The following is a 19,218-nucleotide window of genomic DNA, read 5'->3' as shown; positions in this document are numbered from 1 at the left end:
AAAATGTTAATTATGCTCGTGAGGGTCTTGCTTTTTAATAAAGTTATATACAGTAATTCTGCTCTCTGCACCACAATAATTTTCTACAGTCCCTTAAGGTTAGTCCTACTGAATGGAGTAGTCTAAACACGACACTTTTGAAGAGTGCAGAAAAAAAACAGTTTCCCAGAAAGCAAGTCCAACCATTGCTTCACATAGTGGTGCAGCTAAAACTGAAGAAATACTGACACCACAGACCCATAATGTAAATGAATGCAGACAGCGTGTAATGCCATCCAACAAGTCCATTAATCTGGCTCGGGTACATCTTAGGTAAGTGAGACCAAATCGATCCATGGTATCCAGCAGCCTTCCTGCCCGGTCCTGTGAGGCCTGATGTGGGTTCAGTGGCAGCTCTTAGAGTGAAACTGAGACAAACAGTCCAGCAGAAACAGGCTACAGCCAAGATAAGGGCCAACTAAGGAAATGACCTAAAGCTCTAATTGTGTCTCACTGGAAAAAAGTTCAGTCCTGGGAGTGGGCCAGTCAGTAAACACCCACATGAGAGAAAGAACTGACAACGCTGTTACACACACGGTGCACTTCTCTGGGCTCTGATGCAGCTGAGCGGTTATCTGTTGCTATATGACCCTGCTTCCCTTGAAACAACATATGATACCATATGCCAACACCGTATGGTTCCATGCAATTACTGCTGGGCTCGGAGACTTGTGCCAAAGAAGCTCCTATATATATACAGCTGAACATGTAATGTAAAACTGACTAACTCACGTTCATTACAATGCAGGTCAACTTTTTTAAAGTATTGGCTGTCAGTTCTATTGGAGATATGGCAACGTGGCTACAACAAAGGGGACAAAAAAGACAAGTGGTGAAACCGTTTACGGAGATAAACCACTTAAACTGGAGGTAAAAAAGAAAGCGAGAACACTGGACATCAATTTTTTGGAAAGTGCTGAGTAACGATAATCTGCCAAAAGACAGAAAAGTACTCGCACATTACCATCTAATTCCCAATTTTAGTTTTTAATTCAATGTGAACATGATGACCTTTTGACCACAAATGGTCTTCCTTAGGTGCCTCTCTGGCATAGAGGAAAATTTAGAGCAAGAAAGCAGTGGGCGGGTTTTTTCTGTCAAAGTGGAAAGAATATCTTGCTCACCAAATGATAATTTGTACATCAATTACTCACCCAGTGCTATGTTGAATTTGGGAGGAATTACTCCATAACCGATGATGCAATTTTGCTAAACCTTACTATTTAAAACACTTTTGCATATACAGTGCCACATGTTTGACTGTGTTTTAAACCTTTATGTTTTAGCAAAAATGCGTGCTTGGGACTGGATAATGCTGCACAAGTTGTGTAGGAGTTTGTAAACTGATGTTTTGATACAGTTTTGCAGTTGTTAAACATAGACCTAAAATGGAGAATTTTATCCATTTTTGGATTCTTAGCTCACTATGGAGGCATGCGAGAAAACCCACAAGTTCAAAGAAACGCCGGGTTAGTAATTAATATACAAATGACCATTTTGGGGAGTTAAGCATTCCTGTAATCCAGGAGGTCAATCTGGAAATTGTCATGGTTGTTTATTATGAATAACAATTACACCAATTATCATTATTTCTGTCTTACAAATATTTTAGTCAATTTTGCGTAAAAACCCTAAAAATAGCTGTCTTTCTTTACTGTGACGTTGCCTTGTTCCCAGAGTTCAAAAATTTACATATTGAGTAAAATATTATAATTACTGATATGAATGATGGTCAAAAATTTTAAAAATAAGGCCTAGGTTGGAACAAACCAGAGCTATCTTTTCAGCACAACTGATCTGAGAGTTTGCAGGAACCTTTATTCTTTCATTCATTATTAATGCCTCAAGTAATGTTAAGTAGCTTAATTAAAGGCAGTTTGTATTATAATATTGCAGACATGAATCTAAATTAAAAAAAAAAAAAACATGTTTTAAAGACTGGAATCGTAATGATGAAAGCAATTAACCTTTTTTGTTTGTACTTCAAATCAGCCATGTAGGTGATCAAAACAATGAATGCAACATTATCTCAAAAATACAATACACATTGTCCTCCTTTAAACTGAATCTATAAACATAAACCGTGAACACGTTTTGGCCCACAGTGACATAATCATGTTAACAGTGGCTAGCACTTACCCTTATAAAGATCAATGCACTGGAGTCTCCGACTTTGTATTTGCCCTCCGACACCTTGATCATGGGAAACTGAGCTGGACAGGAACACCGGCCCAGAATCTCACGCACCTGAAGAAAACAAAACAAAAGCACTTTAACACCCACAACATGACACACACATCCGAGAGGAACCTGACAGCACTCTCTTCCTGTTCTTCAGGTCAGCGCCCCCACATGACATCATGTTTAGTCACATATATCTGGACCCGTGACCAAAGCGCCGCTGGTCCTGAGCGCTATGTGTCAACAACACAACTATTTTATGGTGTGAGAAAGGAGCAGTCTTGGCTGCCTGCGTGTATGAGGGTGTTGAGTGTGGAGATTGTTTGTGCGTCATTTTCCTGCCAACTTTTCTCTCCAAGCACCTACTGGGTGTCAGGGTGCTCCACCCTGCTCTCTCACCACATTAAAAGCCCTGCTTCATCTCCTCTCTCCAGAACATTTTGGTAATTCAGTTCACCGCAGTGTCACAAAAGCACAAAAATACATATGTGGACATGCTAATGAATACTCTCCCTCTTTGCCTCTCTGGGCTGTTACATGACAATGTTTCAGGTTGTGACATGATAAACTGAGGAGAGAGAGCTCAGAGACCAGACTAGTGGTGATGATGTCAGCAGGCCGCTGCTGCCAGCTGGGTTTTGAATCGAGAGAGTCAGAGCTCGTGCCCTTGCTGTGGTTGGGGGTGCTTATTAGGCAGAGACACAACTGCAGGGTGGAGCAAGGTTTGCCTGTGTTGCACAGGCCTGGGCTCTTACAGGACTGGACAACTTTGATGTTTTTCTTGGCGTCTCTGTCAGACAAAGGCGTATGCGCACTTGTCGAGCACGAGGGAGAGAAAGTAAAGCAGCAAAGTGTTCAGAGGAAAGCACAGGAAGAGAGGAGGAAAAACTGCTCCATGACTGTGTGTGCAGGAGCAGGCATTACCAAGAGTAGGGGGGTATTTCATTGAATTTAAAGGAAAAACTTCACCTACAGGGTGGTCATTTGCATATCAATTACACACCCTGTGGTACACTGAGTTCATAAATTAAACGTAGTGTTTCTGTATGCCTCCAGGGTGAAAATGTATCTAAAAATGATTAAAATTCCTGAATATATTGGAGTAAAGGGGGCCACGTTTAACAACAGCAAAACTATATCAGTACATCCGTTAAAAAACTCTCACACAACTCATGTAGTATACTCCAAGTCTCATTTATCCAGTGATATGCTCAGTGCTTCCCTAACATATGCATTTTCACTAAAAAGTTACTATTTCAAACACTTCTGCATATGAGCAGCATGCCTGGGTATGTACATGGGTTTGAACTCTCAGTCTCTTTCGAGTTCAAATGCACGCGTTTGCCCAGGCGCCACTCGTTAATGCACGGGTCTGTTTATATGAAATTGTTTGAATGTAAAGATTTTTGTTTTAATGGGAATACCTTTGTTCGACAAGTACTGAGCATACGACTTGACAAACAAGACCTCGATTATACTGTTTGCTAGTTTGTAACTGGATGTTGTCAATGGAGCCTGGTGGCCTTGAGATAATGGCTTCAGTTCCCCATCAGGAAAGACTGATGGCAACATTAAGTCGTGAAAATCTCCTAAAAGTAGCTTACATTTACACTGATATTGATCTTTCTATGTGGCTTTTATTAGAAGGCTAAAAACTAACCAACTGAGGCAGCGTTTGCTCAGAGACATTTCATTTTATGTATGTAATGTAGGGGTTTTCTACCTGGAGGTTAATGTAAACAAACATTATGATTCAGTCTATAATTTTCCTGTGGCCTCCTTTTTACTCCAATTCATCAAGAATTTTCTCCTTCTTTGGATTCTTGGTTCACAGCGGAGACATCCCACAAAAAACTTCTTTTTAACAAATTCAAAATAACATAGGGTAAGTAACTGAAATAATAATTTTGTGGGTAATGTATTCCTTGAAGTGATCAAATGACGTGTTGGAGGAAAATGTCAGGTTGTGAGCTCCCACCCTTTGGTTGTTTACAGTAGCTTCCATGCTGTGTAGAGGGCTGAAGGGCTATGGTATGTGTGTGTGCGTGTGTGTGTGTGTGTGTGTGTGGGCTGGCTGGTTTGTAACACCTACATTATCGTGCGTTCAGAAGATTAAGTAGGCCCCCTGTTATTTTCTTGAAACAGCACCCCTCGTTCTTCCCCACGCTGATTAAAGAGGGAGGACTCGGCGCTAAGCCTCAGCACCTCACCTGCCTCTCTGTTCTCCCTCTCACCTGCTTCTGTCTTTTCTCTCTCATTTGCTTTGTTGTTGATCAGACTTTACTCTCAGCCCTGCACTCGCTGACCAGCTCTATATTTGTCTCAGCTTTCTTTGTTTTGCTTACATTTCTAACATCTGCTTGCTCCCTCTCTTTTTCTCCGCTCTGTCACTCCATCTTTCACTCCGTCAGTAGGTGGACGAGCCCTGTTTGGAAAAACCCCGGCCAGTGACTTAATGGAAAGATTGCTATGGCAACAGACACACACATAGCCTTACCCTTCCCTTTTTAACTGTACCCATTTTTTCCCTCATTCTCTCTATAGTAAAGCCTTTCTCAAAGCCTCCCTCAAAGCTGTTCAGCTGAGGTCATACATTTTCCTCCAGAGGGAAGGTGAAGGACTTGCTCACTGAGCTGGATACACACGCCAACCAAGGGTTTTAATAATAACCTAATCAATAGCAGCTCTGGCATTTGAAATATTTGCTCTGTGGAGCCTTTGACACAAAATGTGTGCACTTCCCATGTCTTCACTGTGTCAACACTGGGTTTACCCAGACACGCTGAAACCAAAACACACACACCAGAATGAGATAGAAGGGGAGGAGGGAGACAAGGTCACGCAGGAAACATGCGGAAGTGGAGCTGGAACACTGCGAAAAAACTGACGGATGAATTATGGATGCATGCTGGTCACATGAGAGACGCCTTCTGCAAGAGCTGCAGATGTTTGAGAAGGGAAAGAAAGGAAAAGCGACCGAACAATCTACAGCACGCCCCTATTCTGAAAATATCTATCTTAAGATAGGAATGCAAGAGATGTTTCAAGCAGAGAGAGAAACATTTTCATTATTAAGAGACTGCAGCAGCAATCTCTTTGGACTGAGGTTTGTCTCCAAGCAGCCTAATGTAAAGAACATATAGAGCACATATCACTTTAACAATCCCTCTGCTCAGATAACGTCATATCTGCTCAGTGTGAGTCAACAATCTCTTCATTCCTTTCCTTCCTGACCAGCAAACATCTGAAGGGCCATTCATGGCAGAGACGGAGCAAACCCTGGGGAAGAAGAGAGGAAATGGGAGGGGAGGATGAAGATGTTTTGGTTTTAGTCCCCATTTTCTTTACTGATTTGAGATGTGAACTAACATGCTTTACTAACAAGGGTGAAAATCTTGGGGTGGCACACCAAAACCAAAAGCTGGAACTTAACTTGAGGAAGTTACTTATGCTGTGATTGTATATAGGAAAACTAGGTCAATTTGAGAGTTACAAAATCACTATGGTTTCTTATTTTACAGTTAATGTTAATAATTATCTGATGTGCATAGACTAAAACTGGTGCATTTTGAGTTCCACAACAATCATGTTTCGGTGTGTTTGTGTCTGAATATACGTGTGTAAGGAAAACATTGTTCTTCAAATAGGCTGCTTGTCCTTTGTCTTTAAGAGAAAATTTACTGCGAACAAGCCTTCTCAAGTTTAGGTGAGACTTGGGGATACCTTTTAAAATGCTCACGCCAATTGTTCCTATGCCAAAATTTGGCCTAATTTTGCAGCATTATTTAGCCCCCTCTCCAGGCATAGCTCCTCTCCCGAGCTATGCCAACATAGTTCATAGCACTAAATACTATATGTAGTCTAGTGTGACAAGATACCATTACCTTTGCGCTAACTTAAAAACTAGGCGTGCCACAGCCTCTTAAACACAGTAATGTTGGTCATCAACTGTATCAGGGGGCCTAGTCCCCCTTTAGCCCCTGCTTGGGGGCGCCACTTTACTGTATCCACTAACTTGACATAATAGGATCATAACAAAGGAATGAACAAGACAGCCAATACTGTTCTACTCTAATGAGTAAATTGGCTGTTGTATGATTTGAATTTAAAGGTTGTTATTATGTGAATAAACAAACTACAGTTCTGGTTGTGGTTTTGTGCTTCGTGTTTTCAGACCAGGATCCACATTTCATAAATGTCCTTTAAGAAGCCGCATATCCGTTTCAATAATATTCTCCTCGTGACTCAACAAACAACCGCACAGTGTGCTCCAGTACACTCATCAAACATAGGTGTGCTAGCCTGCTGTAACTGGCTCCTTTTATGATTGCTGTGTGAAGGATAATTATTGCCAAACTCCTCCAACAATAAAAAGTGAACATTACAACTCACTTTGCAGGAATTCAAGCGAGGGTGTTTCCAGGATTTGACTTTTGTGCCGCCTGGGAGACGACTGTAGATTGGAGGGTTGGTGACAGAATATAGAGTCTTTTCAAAAGGTGAAAGAAGCTGAAGGAGTTATAAGATTGCAGAGCCTGTACAGTACTTTCAAGGTGAATTCAAAAAATGACAACACTCTTCTCTACGCTTATCTTGTTACCTCGAGGATCTCCTGTCATGACTGGAAACTTCCCAAGATAAAACAATCTCACCATCAGATAAGCAACTAGAGACAAGAAAACACTGCGGGCGCCTGCTTGGCAGGAGGGAGAGCTTTTGGAACTTGAGGGGGTTATTGCTTCACCACCCACAGTAAGCATTCCTGAAGCCTGTGAACGCACACCGAACACAGTTACATATCAGACTCTACGCGTCTATTAAACCTCGGTCCTGACAGCTGGCACAAACGACTCCTCTATGGACGACTGTGCAACATCTCATAAACATGGACCAACCCTCTTTGCACAAATGATCTGTTTAAATAACCTGAGGGCTGCAGGGAGGTGACACATTACTGAATTAATGCTTATTATGTTGGACCTGAAGCCTGAGGGGACAATCTGGACAGATCATGGAAATGCATGTATTTAGAGACTGTTAGCAAGCTGGTCCACCAGACCAGACCTGCACAGATGTGACAGGAAAAGAGAGAGTTGGATAAACGCCTCAGGATCAGGTGTGTCGGTTAGCTTCCACAGGCGGACTAATAAAACAAACAAAGAATCATAACAGCAGAGATATTGTGTTTGCTCTGCCCACAGGGCATTTTTGCAAAAAATATAGTTTAAAGCATTAACTGATGATAATATTTTTCAGATAAAATGAATAAATGAGGCAAATGCAGTCGCAGCAGTCATAAACAGATCAGGTCTCTAGAATTTGAGGACATTCAGGGCAAGCACGGACCCCTTGATGCTCCTCTGGCACTTTTCACAATGAAACAAACACAAACAACAGACATAAAGTACCATGAAATTTACAGAAAATAACAGAAATAAAGACAGGGGATGGATATCTTGAACTCCAGTTCAAATAATGGCAAAACAGGAGACTGTCTCCTTCTACAAGGAGGGTCAAGTTTTAAAGAAAATCAAAACAATAAAAAACAAAACCACAACAACAAGGAAAGGGGCTGCCAGAATATTAGTCAGTATACAGTATAAGGCAAAATTTGCTCAGAAGCAACAAGCTCTATTTTGATGCTTTTTTGTGCACTCTGACACCTTATTCCTATTTATAGTACAAAAAAAAGTCCCAGTGTAAATTAGAAATTTTTTTTTTGGCCCACGGCTGCAAGTTGAATGCCGACGCATTATAGTAATAATTCAACATTTTCGGAAATACGCTTACTTTCTTCCTGGATGACAGTTAGATGGGAAGATCAATACCACTTTTACATCTGTCCATTAAATATAAGGATACAGTCAGCAGCTGGTTCGCTTGGCTGGAAACAAAGAAAACAGTTGGTCAGGTTCTGTCTAAAGGTAAAAAAAAATCTGCCTGCCAGCATATTTACCATGCAGACACAAAAATAAAGTTAATGAGCAAATCATACAAAAAGTCAAACTATTCTTATCTGTTTTCTAAATATAAAAATATTCCTTGACCTGTGTTGTGTGTTTGATCAGGGTGAAAAATGTGATCATAGCTCCGGGGCAGGCCTCATATATCGCATCAAGGAAACCATCCTCTGAAAATCAATGCCTGTCTCCTGGCCACATGACAAACTGCTCATCAGGGTGCCGGGAGAATATATGAATCTAATGGACATCAAGTGCTGCCTGCTGAATACCTCTATTATTCATCTGCTTCTGTCAGACAGCAATGTAATCACCCGACACAGGAAGCTAAAAATCAGGCCAGCGTCTAAGTCATTTGTCAGTTTGTTTTGACGAGGCTCAAGAACACTCAGCACTTCTCCTCATGACATCTGAGGTTAGAGGGATTGATGTCGCTTCTCATCCTGACAGACTCCACCTGAGTACCAGCATGAGGAGGCTGCAGGCAGGTGCAGAAAATAACCAGACTGCTCACACAGATAGAATCATGTTCAGATAAACACGCAATTAAATGATGCAAATGATCAGAGGATAGCACAAAGTGTAATGCAATCACGACATAAAGAGGGCAGTATGCAAAGTGCAGTGTCAGCTGTTTCCACATGCTGCATGGAAAATTGTAAGGACGGGAGGAGGAGTGTGTGCCATTAGTGTGCAAAGTCTGAAGGGTAACAAAAATCCTTTCAAATGCTAAACCTCTAAAAACACAAGCGCATGTGACACAGGAGGGAGAAACACTGAAGGATGCCACGCTCTCTCAGCAACGCGTATGAGTGTGACCCAATGCAAAGCATGATGACCTACTTTTCTCTTTCACTCCAGCTCCCCTCTCTACTGTAGCTCTCCCTCCCAGAGTAACATCCACTCCAGTCAGGTTTAACAGAGTGTACAGTGAAGTCACTCTAGGCACACTCTCTGTTGTCCACACACCCCCTTTTTTTATTCCCTGAATGCATGAATTAGACCGTAAGGTTAATGGAGCAGACTGTCCACATCGGCATAATACGCACATTCACTCTTTATTACCCCGTTCCCTCCTTTTGCTCTGCTGGTGTCTCCATCCAGAGTCTCTGATGGAGACATTGGCCTCTGATTACCTCGCTGTCAACAGTCCATTCACATCTCCATGCCACCAACAAGACATATTGTGGTGCTTCATCATCTCTGCAGACATGTGTGGGGGATGGGACTCATATATGAACTAAACAAGGGCTGAATGTTGAAGCCCGGGGTGAGAAGAGACATGAACCAGTTTATGTGACCGAGCAAGAAGAAGGATGAAAGATGCGAATGAAGACAGGCTGTGACTCTCCAATATCCTGTCATTTACACGCTGAAATATAGTGCTGTATAGATGTTCATGCATGCAGTAAACATGTGAACAATCAGAGGGTGCATTAAGCGTTCAGTAAGTACAATTTTAATTATCACATGCTTGTCACTTTGCATGGCTTGCACTATGCCCAGGGCCTAATTAAAAGACCTAGAAAATGTATATTAAAGGTCATTTTTTTGTTGTTACATGACCAAGTTTTTTTTACATTCAGCTGCTTGAAGCGTATAGGAAAATAGATCCAATTGATGTTGCGGTCATAATCCCCTATCTATATGAAAGAAAATCCCCTAATGCAAAGGATAAACTTAATGTGGACATACAGATATGTGAGCCAGCTGCTGTGGGTAAAACTACTTAAAAAAAGGAGTGGGGAAAGGGAACAATTATCACTGAGTCAATCTATGATGAAAGAAATGAGACACTTCCTCAACTTAAGAGTGGAAAACCGTCCCACAGTGATATGAGTAATAACGTGTCGAGGCAGATCAATGCGAGGCACAGGGCTGCCGAGTGTTTACATGAGGGCATGTAGCAACGAGGATAGATGGCCGCTTCCTACCTATTGTGTCCACAAGGTAGTGGATGTGACACATTGATTGTTTGCACTGAGAGTCACAAGTTTCCTGAGTCACTGTACTGTTACATCGGCAGAGCGGTGGTGAAGACTCTGGTCCTTAACTTAACCATAAGTACAAATTGTGTGAAAATTCGCCACTAACAGTAAAAGTCCTGCTTCAAAACCACACTGAAAGCGACAGTTTGGATTTTTTTAAAGTGGGGCTGCATGAGGTCCTTATCTATAGTCAGTGTATTACATCCAGTAGATGTCTGTCAGCACGCCAACAGTTCGGAGACACAGCATGAAAGCTGACAAAGCTAAGCAATGGGCTGCTGTGAAGGGGGGCAAAATATAGTTTAGCCTTTTAAAGAAAGTCCTACCTAAACAAATCAGAAGTTTAAAGTGTACACTTTATTGAGAGTATTTTTCCCACGGCTTCAGTTCCTCATCTCAGTCCTGTTTTTAGCTTTATGACAATGCATTTTCCAGCTGATCCGAGACGCTTTTTTTAAATACAGTTCACATATCTTAAGAAGTAGGACAATTTTCTCAACACATAATGGAACATTTAACCCTGCAGTTTATGACAAACATTCAGCATCACCACATCTAGAAATACATGGTTTCACTGGGCAGGAAGGGGATAAAAAGCTGTAACCATCAGACAAATGTAGGACAGCAAAACACATGTAGTGAAGTAGAAGTATAAAGTTACATAAAAGGGAAATACTCACATAACTTGCTCTAAAGTACTGTTTGTGAGTAAATGTCGCATTCCAGCACTCACACAGAGTGTAATGAGGACAAATCACAACTTAGAATATATGATGATGACACATTTTTACTATAATTATTGAATAACCAGATGCCCTTAAAGGGACTCGTGTGTAAAATAATCCTGCCGTGTGTATGCAGACTGTTACCATACACCCATTAGAATAAAGACCTGTAATCCTATTATCACTACACTTGCATTGTCTTGTTGGGCTCAACAAGAAGATTAGCTTGATCAGCCAGCGAGGACACAAACAATACACTTCAGCCAAAAGTACAAATCTCATTCAGACTCTACAAGCGGCACAGGCAACAAATGCCAAAACCAAAATTCAAAGTTGGTGTTGATATGTGACTTCTTCCTTTAACAGAATAACACATAAATATGATCCCGGTGGTCAACACTGTACAGCTCACATTTTTTTTAATTTATGACTGAAATGTAATTAATTCAAAATTAAATCATGAATGGCAGCTAAATACATTTTTACAGAGAAACGTGAGAAAGCGCAGTAGCTAAACCATCCTGTGAAATCTCTCTTGGGTGATGCAGGAAAATCGTCTCTCCCTGCACAACTGAGGACAGCGGACAGACAGTCTGGTGTCACAGCTGTGGACCAATTCAACTAAGCCCTTTAACTTTCTTCCTCTCCCTCCCTGTCTGATAGCAGCACTGAGGTTTCCAGTAAAAAAGACAGTAATCTCTTGTAAAACAGATATACAAAGAAAAGTATTCTGCAGGATAAACTTGTGACTAATGTTATGGAGGACAGAGAGCTCTAACGCCTCGCAGCAAGAACTGAGCGAGTAACTCACTGAGCAGATATTGATCGAACTATTTTCAGAAAAATGTGGATTTCATTTTGATTGTTTCCTGGTAAAAGAAAGCAGGGGAGTCCAGGAAGTTAACTCTTTGCAACCTGAGCAGACTGGCTTGATTACTTTCAAAAAGATGGGAACGAGGCAATGAGCAATGAAAGGAAAACTACCTCAAAATTAGCAAGAGAATTGGTAAAAAGTACAAGAGAACTACCTGAATATTAATATTAAAATCACACACACACACAGACACACAAATAAAGTTTAAAAAAATAAATAAATAAATAACATGGAAAGATGTGCCTAAAAAATTCCATTATTTCCCTTGCTTTTTAAAATAACTAGTTTCTTGCAATATGTGAATCATTTTTAACCAATGAGCTCACTGCCTTTTGTCCCATGTCTTTTAAAGAAACTGCACAAATTCGCTCAGGGTTCAAAGGTTTCAATACTTGTATATAAGGCGTCTGAAAGCAATTGATGTCGCCCCAGGTTTCAAAGAGTTAAGAGGCACTCAGTGAAAACAACAACAGAAATGGACCACAAAGCAGCTGAAGCCATTAGGCGGGATGTGTTGGTACAACTGCTCTTTATAATACTGTCCTATTTTAATTTTGCGGCCTCTCATGTTAGTACCACTGTGGGCTCTCGTTTGATGCGCCTCATGTTGCTGATGTGGGCTGTTCTGTGCAGCTTGCATGCAAGCAGTTTTCTAAGGTTGACAGGGACGCTGAAAGAGATTTTATTCACCAGACACATGATGACCGGGAATGCCACTTCCCAAATCTGTCAAGTCAAACATGTCTGTCTCTCACCGTCTGACTGCTGAGGGATGTGTCAGTGCGGATGCCAGGCATACGCTCTGCAGCTCCCCTGTGATCTTTTTGTCCCAAAAATGCTGCCGGCTCGTATAATCCTCGGTCATATGAGTGAGAGTGTGCGGACTCAGACAGTCTGGATGCGAACAGCGCACATCCTCCTCCACATGTTCTCCTATTTCTGTCTGTGGAGGTCACGCTGGAGCCGCTCTGCTCCGCTGCCTGGCCAGCATGAGTGTGACTGTCTCCCCTCCTCCCTCTCTCTGCTGTGCCATCTCACATCGTCTGTGCCATAGACGGACACTGTTCTTTTCATCAAAATGAAAATATCAACTTCTCCCCCACTCCAAACCCAAATGCTGGTCTGTGTGTCTGCTCATTAGCTTCAACCCCCGACAAGACCTTTGCCTCTCTAATGTGCTCGGGTCAGGTGGGCCCCGGCAAAGGTCAGCCAGTTCAACTAGACGTATGACAAGAGTCAGTGGTTTGAACTCCAGGAAATGTGTTAAAACTAAACAACCAAACAGAGCATTTTTTTTAGCAGTGTTTAAAAAGGAGCGGCAGCAGTACATGATTAAGAATCTTCCTGGCCTGCAGGACATTGTATTGATCATTCTTGATGGACAGGCTTAATGAAAGAGGCTAAAGAAGATCGTCAACGCATTAGAGGCAGAGCGGACTTTTCTACAAGAATGCAGGAGAAATGACACAGAATTGACCTGTGACCTTTCAGAAGGAGCGAGAGTTTGTGTGTCAAATACACACTGGCCCTACAGGTGAGCTGGAATTTAACAGCAGTCAAAACAAAGATACAGAGTTCATTTCAACATATGAAACGAGGTGTTTGGGGCCCTCTGCCAAAAAAAATGAACACTTAACGTCCAGTGTTTAGGAGTTAGGAGGGTATATTCACAGAAATGAAATATAGTATATTAAGTATTCTTTCTTAGAGTATAATCACCTGAAAATAAGAATTTGTGTTTTCGTTACCTTAGAAGAGCCGTTTACATCCATATAAGAAGCAGGTCCTTGTTTATGTTGCTCTCTATGCACTGCCATGTTTCTACAGTAGCCCAGAATGGACAAACCAAACACTGGCTGCATAAAGGGCCATTCTCATTTTCGCATTGGCCACTAAAATTTGAAGCCCATTTGCAACAAGCAGCATCAGAGAAAAACTGATTTGTAAAATGAAAAAACTGCATTTTCAGTGTTTTTACTGGTTTAAATCACCTGGTCTGTTTGTTTTAAAGACAAAAAGACCTCTACGGATAACTGAACTACTGGTAAAAAAAACTAAAAACCTCAACAATCAACACTGAAGGAATTCTGGCCAGGAGAAGTCACAGCTGGTTGCAATGTGCAATTCAGATACCACTAAATTCCCCTAAAGCTTTCAAACTTCCCCTTTCTCTCTGGTGTTTTTATTTTTATGCACAAATGTATGCAGTTTCTGCAACAATTTATGGTGTAAAAGTCTTGAATTTTTGTTAAAGTAAAAGCCTGCTGCTACATTCCTGTTTTTATTTGGGGGAACAAATGCACATATTCCAAATACTGAGGGGGACATGTCCCTTGCATCCCCCCCTCAAATCTACACCAATGAATGAGCGCACACACCCACTCCATGGGGAATCCATGAGGCGCCTGCCTTCTTCATAGCACTGACATGATATTTTCAGAGAGTGTGCTTCACTTTTAACAGTTTTCTGTTTCCCTGTAGGAGATATTGGTCTTTTTATCAGCGGCTTCACACTGTTAAGCAGCACACCAAACACACTGGAGGATATTCACTTAAGGCCTGAGGGTGAGAAGCCTGTGGGAGACTGTATTTCACACTTGGGTTATTAGTGGTGATGATTAAATTCGGTGAAAATTGAGATCACCATCAATGATGACTTGCATGAATCATAATGCAGTTGTGACACATCTTACGGAGTCAAGTCAGATTCATTCAAGACAGGGTGAAGTAATTTGCGTGTGTGTAACAGTTATAGCTAATTCTGGATGTTGTTGCTTACATGGACTCACATCATATTTTTAAGTGACAAAAACAATAAAAATGCCTGAAATGTGACAGGGTGGAGTCGTAATTTTATGGCGCGTAAAAACATGCTGCTTTCACTTTACAAAAATGTCCAGTTTTACCTGAATGCATTATGCAGGCTACTCACTCAAAGCCCTTTCCCATAAAAAATAAAGTGTATTGTGAAAATATTGATTATAAGTCAAACATTTGACAAAAAGCAACAGCCCACAACCAGTTTTGTTGTTACGCCCTTGTTGTGTCAGCTGCAGTGCTCTTATGAGAAAATCAACATTGCACATGGTTTACCTTGCAGGTCCTGGGACAAGTGATTTTTGACTCTTTGCTCTGCACATCCTAGTGATCTCAAACCAATGAAAATGATTGTTTCATGTAAAGCTCATTTGTAGCAACAGCTCAAATGCATGTTTGGTGAGTGGCTGCTATTAGATGTACACCTTATTTGTCCCATTTTACCTGATGTCTTATATTACCTGAGTTCACCAAACTAACAAAGAGAGGCTTGTGTTTTTATCTTTTCAACTCACCAGCTCATCCAAATTTCGCATGTCACACAAAACTCTCTTCTGCGGCCAGATGTAGGGCTCTGGATCAGGTTCATCCTCATCCTCCACACTGTGGCTGCTCTCCTTCCGACTGAAGCACCTGCTGGGCGGGCTCTGCTCAGCAGGCTCCCCCGCATCGATCCGCAGGCTTTCCTGGTCCCGGATCTCCTCCTCGATCTCCTCCTCCAGCTGGATCAACATGGGGGCCAACATGCCAAACTTGGACCCTCGTCGTGCCACCTCGAGGAGGCATAAAACAAAATTCTTCTCGTTGCATCTCTCCACCAAGTCGTTGGTCTCAAACATGAGCACGTCCTTGATCCACAGCTCCTGCCTGCACCAGCTGATGAAATTGGACACGTTATCCCGCGCCACGAACGAGCCCGGGACCACGTTGCGTGACTGAAAGACAACATCTTTAGATGGCACCTTCATGGACTGTGCAGCCTCCGGGTACTCCAGCTGGAAGTCCTGCGCGGCGCGGTTCACGTTGTTGGCGTGCCGACAGAGGGCACAGCCCGTCCCCAGCCCGTCCATAAAGGTGTCCGCAGTGATATCCAGATCATACAGGGTGTTGAGCCATTCAGCCAGATCCTCCTTCATGGCGTACAGGTACTCCTCGCTGGATTTAAAAGGCCGGATACTCTTGGAGGCGGCGGACTGGATGTTGCTCTGATCAGCCATATTGTCGAATTATGTCGCCTATCAATAAAGTCTACTTGATAATTCCCGATTGTCTCATTGCACAACTGCGCTCCAGATCCGCAAAACACAGCGAAATAACCGCGTTGACGCACCCATGCCGATTTGCATGCGTGGTTTCTTACGGCAGCTCCTTGAAACCAGGCTTTGTGTTGTCAGGGGCATATCGAGATGCGGACTGGCGCATGGATGCGTTTTCCGGATGTCTTTGCCAAACCTTTAAAGAGCGCATCGCCGGGTCCCGGAGTGAGAAGGAGAGCCGAGCAGTCCGGGACGCCGACACACACCCATGCGACGACCCCGTTAATCCACCCGGCGGCCGGTGGATCCTCTCCCCCACAAATATCCACGTGTCATCATGTCTGCGTGTGTGTGCGTGTGTGAGGCGGTCAGTCAGCTCCTCATCGATGAAATCACGACCACTGAGCGGCACTGAGTCCACGGCTCATCTTCGCTGCACATAGGCCCGCCTCTCGCGCTGAATATGTTGACCTGCTGTAGCTTAGAGCAGCAGAGCGACTCGGTGGCACATCCCATTATGAGGGATCAACGCTCGCCAAAGAGGAGAAAACTTAACCCCATGTTCACCAAGTCAGCAAACACTCTTTAAAACTGTGACACAAGTGTTTAACATTAAATACTGCTGGGTTGACCGTTTGCAACCTGAGCAAATTTGCTTGTTTTCAAAAGCATGGGATGAAGGCAATGAGCAAAGAAAGCAGAAATGAGCCCAAAATTTGCAAGAATTACTATTATTATTATTATTATAATAAATAATCATTTTTAAAATGTTTTTTTAATGACCTGAGCTGTAAAATCTGACAAGTTGATTTTACTCAAAAACAAATCTAGGAAAAAATAATAAATTGCCTTGAAAATGTAAGTAAATATAACTAGAAATCTCAATTTATGTTCACTTTATATCCCATTGTTAAATTTACTTAAAATGCATTAATCAGGATTAAGAGTTATATTTACTTTCCCTTGTCAAGGCAATCTGTTCCCAAGATTTTAAGTATGATCAACTTTTCAGATTTGTGGGAAAAGTCCTTAACAAATAACTTTATAAAAAAATTTAAAATTACAATTTAAAAAAATCTGCTAGCTTTAAAAAAAACAAACAAAACATTTAAATATATAATTTCTTGCAATTTGTGAAACATTTATTACCAACATGCTGAATGAATTTTGCTTTTTAAAGTAACCATCAACTAATCTGATAATTGTTTGAGTCTTGTTTTTTTAGGGGAAAAAGTCAAACAAGTACAAATGTGACTCTTGTGGATTCTTTGCTCCTCTGTGACTGTAAACTTTAGTTTGCGGACAAAACAAGACATCTGAGGATGTCATGGGCAACTAATTGATTAATTGAGGATGACAATAATTCTTCGCTGCAGGCTGAATCTATAACAATGCATGATATTTTATTTGTTGATCACGTCTAAATCTGCAAAGTAACTATTAATTGTAGATGTCAAATAAATGTAATTACTCAAGTAAAAATACCGCAAAATTGTATTTGTAAGTGCAATAGAATACTGTCAGTGGTATTTTTTTCTAACTTTTCTTTCTAAGTTCATCGTCTTACATCGGTTGCACCAAGTCTTGAGGCTGTTTTACTCCGTAAGAAAATTGAGAAATATGTTTTTAATGACTTTTCATTTGGGCTGACACATGAGCAGCTTTCATAGTCTCAGAATAATGAATCCTCTGTGTGGTCTCTTTACCAAATAGCCTAAAGTGATGGAGGCTAATAGAGCTTCAGCATCATGAGACACCGACTCCTCTCAGTCTAAGAAAATTCTTTTCAAACAGTATAATCTCACCAATGATTAAAGCATGTGATATGTTGGTTAAGCATTAACAGACTCACTCTTGCAGGTTTTGTAACGAAATGTGTGATTAGAGGTTTGCAAGAGGCCTTTCAAAAGTCAAAGATGTCACACTTTGAGAGGCCAGAACCGGTAAACCCTGAAACAGCAGGAGCTTGAGGGATTATAGAGGGAGGTAGTGAGAGAGATATAGTCAAGAGATCTCAAGTCCAGTAAAGCAGGCTGTAAAGTGAGAGAGACGAAGATAAGATAGCCAATTAAAAAGCACATGATCGTTTGTGTGCATGATAGTAAATGTGTCCATCACACATTAAATAATAATAATACGCTTTATTTATAGAGCGCTTTTCCCAATGCTCAAGAACGCTTTACAGAGACAAATAAAAGTCAATTTAAATCACTGCACAAGGTAACACGGCCACAAGTAACAAATCTGTCGACCATTTCCACAACTAATCAATTGTTTTAGTCTATAAAATGTCAAAAAAGTGAAAAATAATCATCACAATTTCCATAGCTCAAAGTGACATCTTCAAATTGCTTCTTTTGTCCAAAACCCAAAGAATATCATGCATTTACTACATAATACATCATTTACTGTCATAAATACAGCCAATTCTCATATGTAAGGAGCTACAACCAACAAATGTTAGACATTTTTGCTTGAAAAATGACTGTAAAGATGAATCGATTACCAACATTTTTGGCGATTAATTTTCTTTTGATCATCTCACTTTATCGACTAATCGTTGTAGCTTTACAAGATGAAAGGTGTGCTGTTCGTGCTACTTTATGTTGACCCTCTGTCTCTATATCAGCTAAAAAATACCAAAGGTAAGAATGAGAACGCATGACCAGACATGCTGTTATTGATACCGTCAGGGACTGAGGGGTTTACCGGTCAACATAAAGGTTGAAACTTGGGTCAAACTTTGGTGCAACAGACCTGATTTTCAGGTTATAATAGTATGTTGAAATTTTGGAAAACACCATGGAAACTTGCTCAGGGCTGTAAAGACATCATCTGTGATGAGTGTAAACAAAAGGGTAGCCCTAAAGCCGAAACTTGAAGCACATGATAAGAAAGCTTGTAAAGCTTGTTTTTACAACGTTGTTAATCCCCTACACTTATTCTGAAAGTTGGTGGGACACAGAAACCCTCATAGATAAGTTAAAACCTGTAACTGTATGTAAATATATTTGCAATTTGTATGTTTGAAAACTTCTGTCTGGGCCTTAAAAAGTTTTTTCCACCATCTCATTTCCCCTTTAACAATTCATCGGAGCGGCTCATGTTCTCTCCTAATGTGTGATTGTTTGAATTTGAGCAAAGCCCACTGCCAAGGAGGAGGGCTTGTTTTCATTTAAAAAGAGGGATGTGTCTGTTTAAGACAGAGAAAGGGAGAAAGAAGGGAAGGGAGGGGGCGGAGGATAGAGAGAGAGAAAGAGGGAGGGAGAAGGTGGGGGTTGATGAGATCATTTTCTGGGCCTGGATGAATCAGCTTTTCTGTCAGGAAAGAGAGAGAGCGAGGGAGAGAATTCAGCACTCTATTAATCCACATGAACA

General features: G+C 41.4%; 1 protein-coding gene across 1 annotated transcript in view; it reads right to left on the bottom strand.

Annotated features, from left to right (window-relative positions):
• The window catches only part of gas2l1 (growth arrest-specific 2 like 1), a 28,850-nt gene extending 12,533 nt beyond the window's left edge, over positions 1-16,317 (bottom strand). Inside the window, exons 1-2 of the mRNA XM_042488056.1 lie at positions 15,100-16,317; positions 2,179-2,286 (exon numbers count right to left, since the gene is read on the bottom strand). Coding sequence (XP_042343990.1) covers positions 2,179-2,286; positions 15,100-15,801 — 810 coding nt within the window. The 5' untranslated portion in view covers positions 15,802-16,317. The remainder of the gene's footprint in view (positions 1-2,178; positions 2,287-15,099) is intronic.
• Between the last annotated feature and the right edge of the window lie 2,901 nt (positions 16,318-19,218).

The sequence above is a fragment of the Plectropomus leopardus genome, chromosome 6, assembly GCF_008729295.1.
Source record: "Plectropomus leopardus isolate mb chromosome 6, YSFRI_Pleo_2.0, whole genome shotgun sequence".
Lineage (NCBI taxonomy): Eukaryota > Metazoa > Chordata > Actinopteri > Perciformes > Serranidae > Plectropomus > Plectropomus leopardus.
This window is presented reverse-complemented; position numbering and strand designations above follow the sequence as displayed.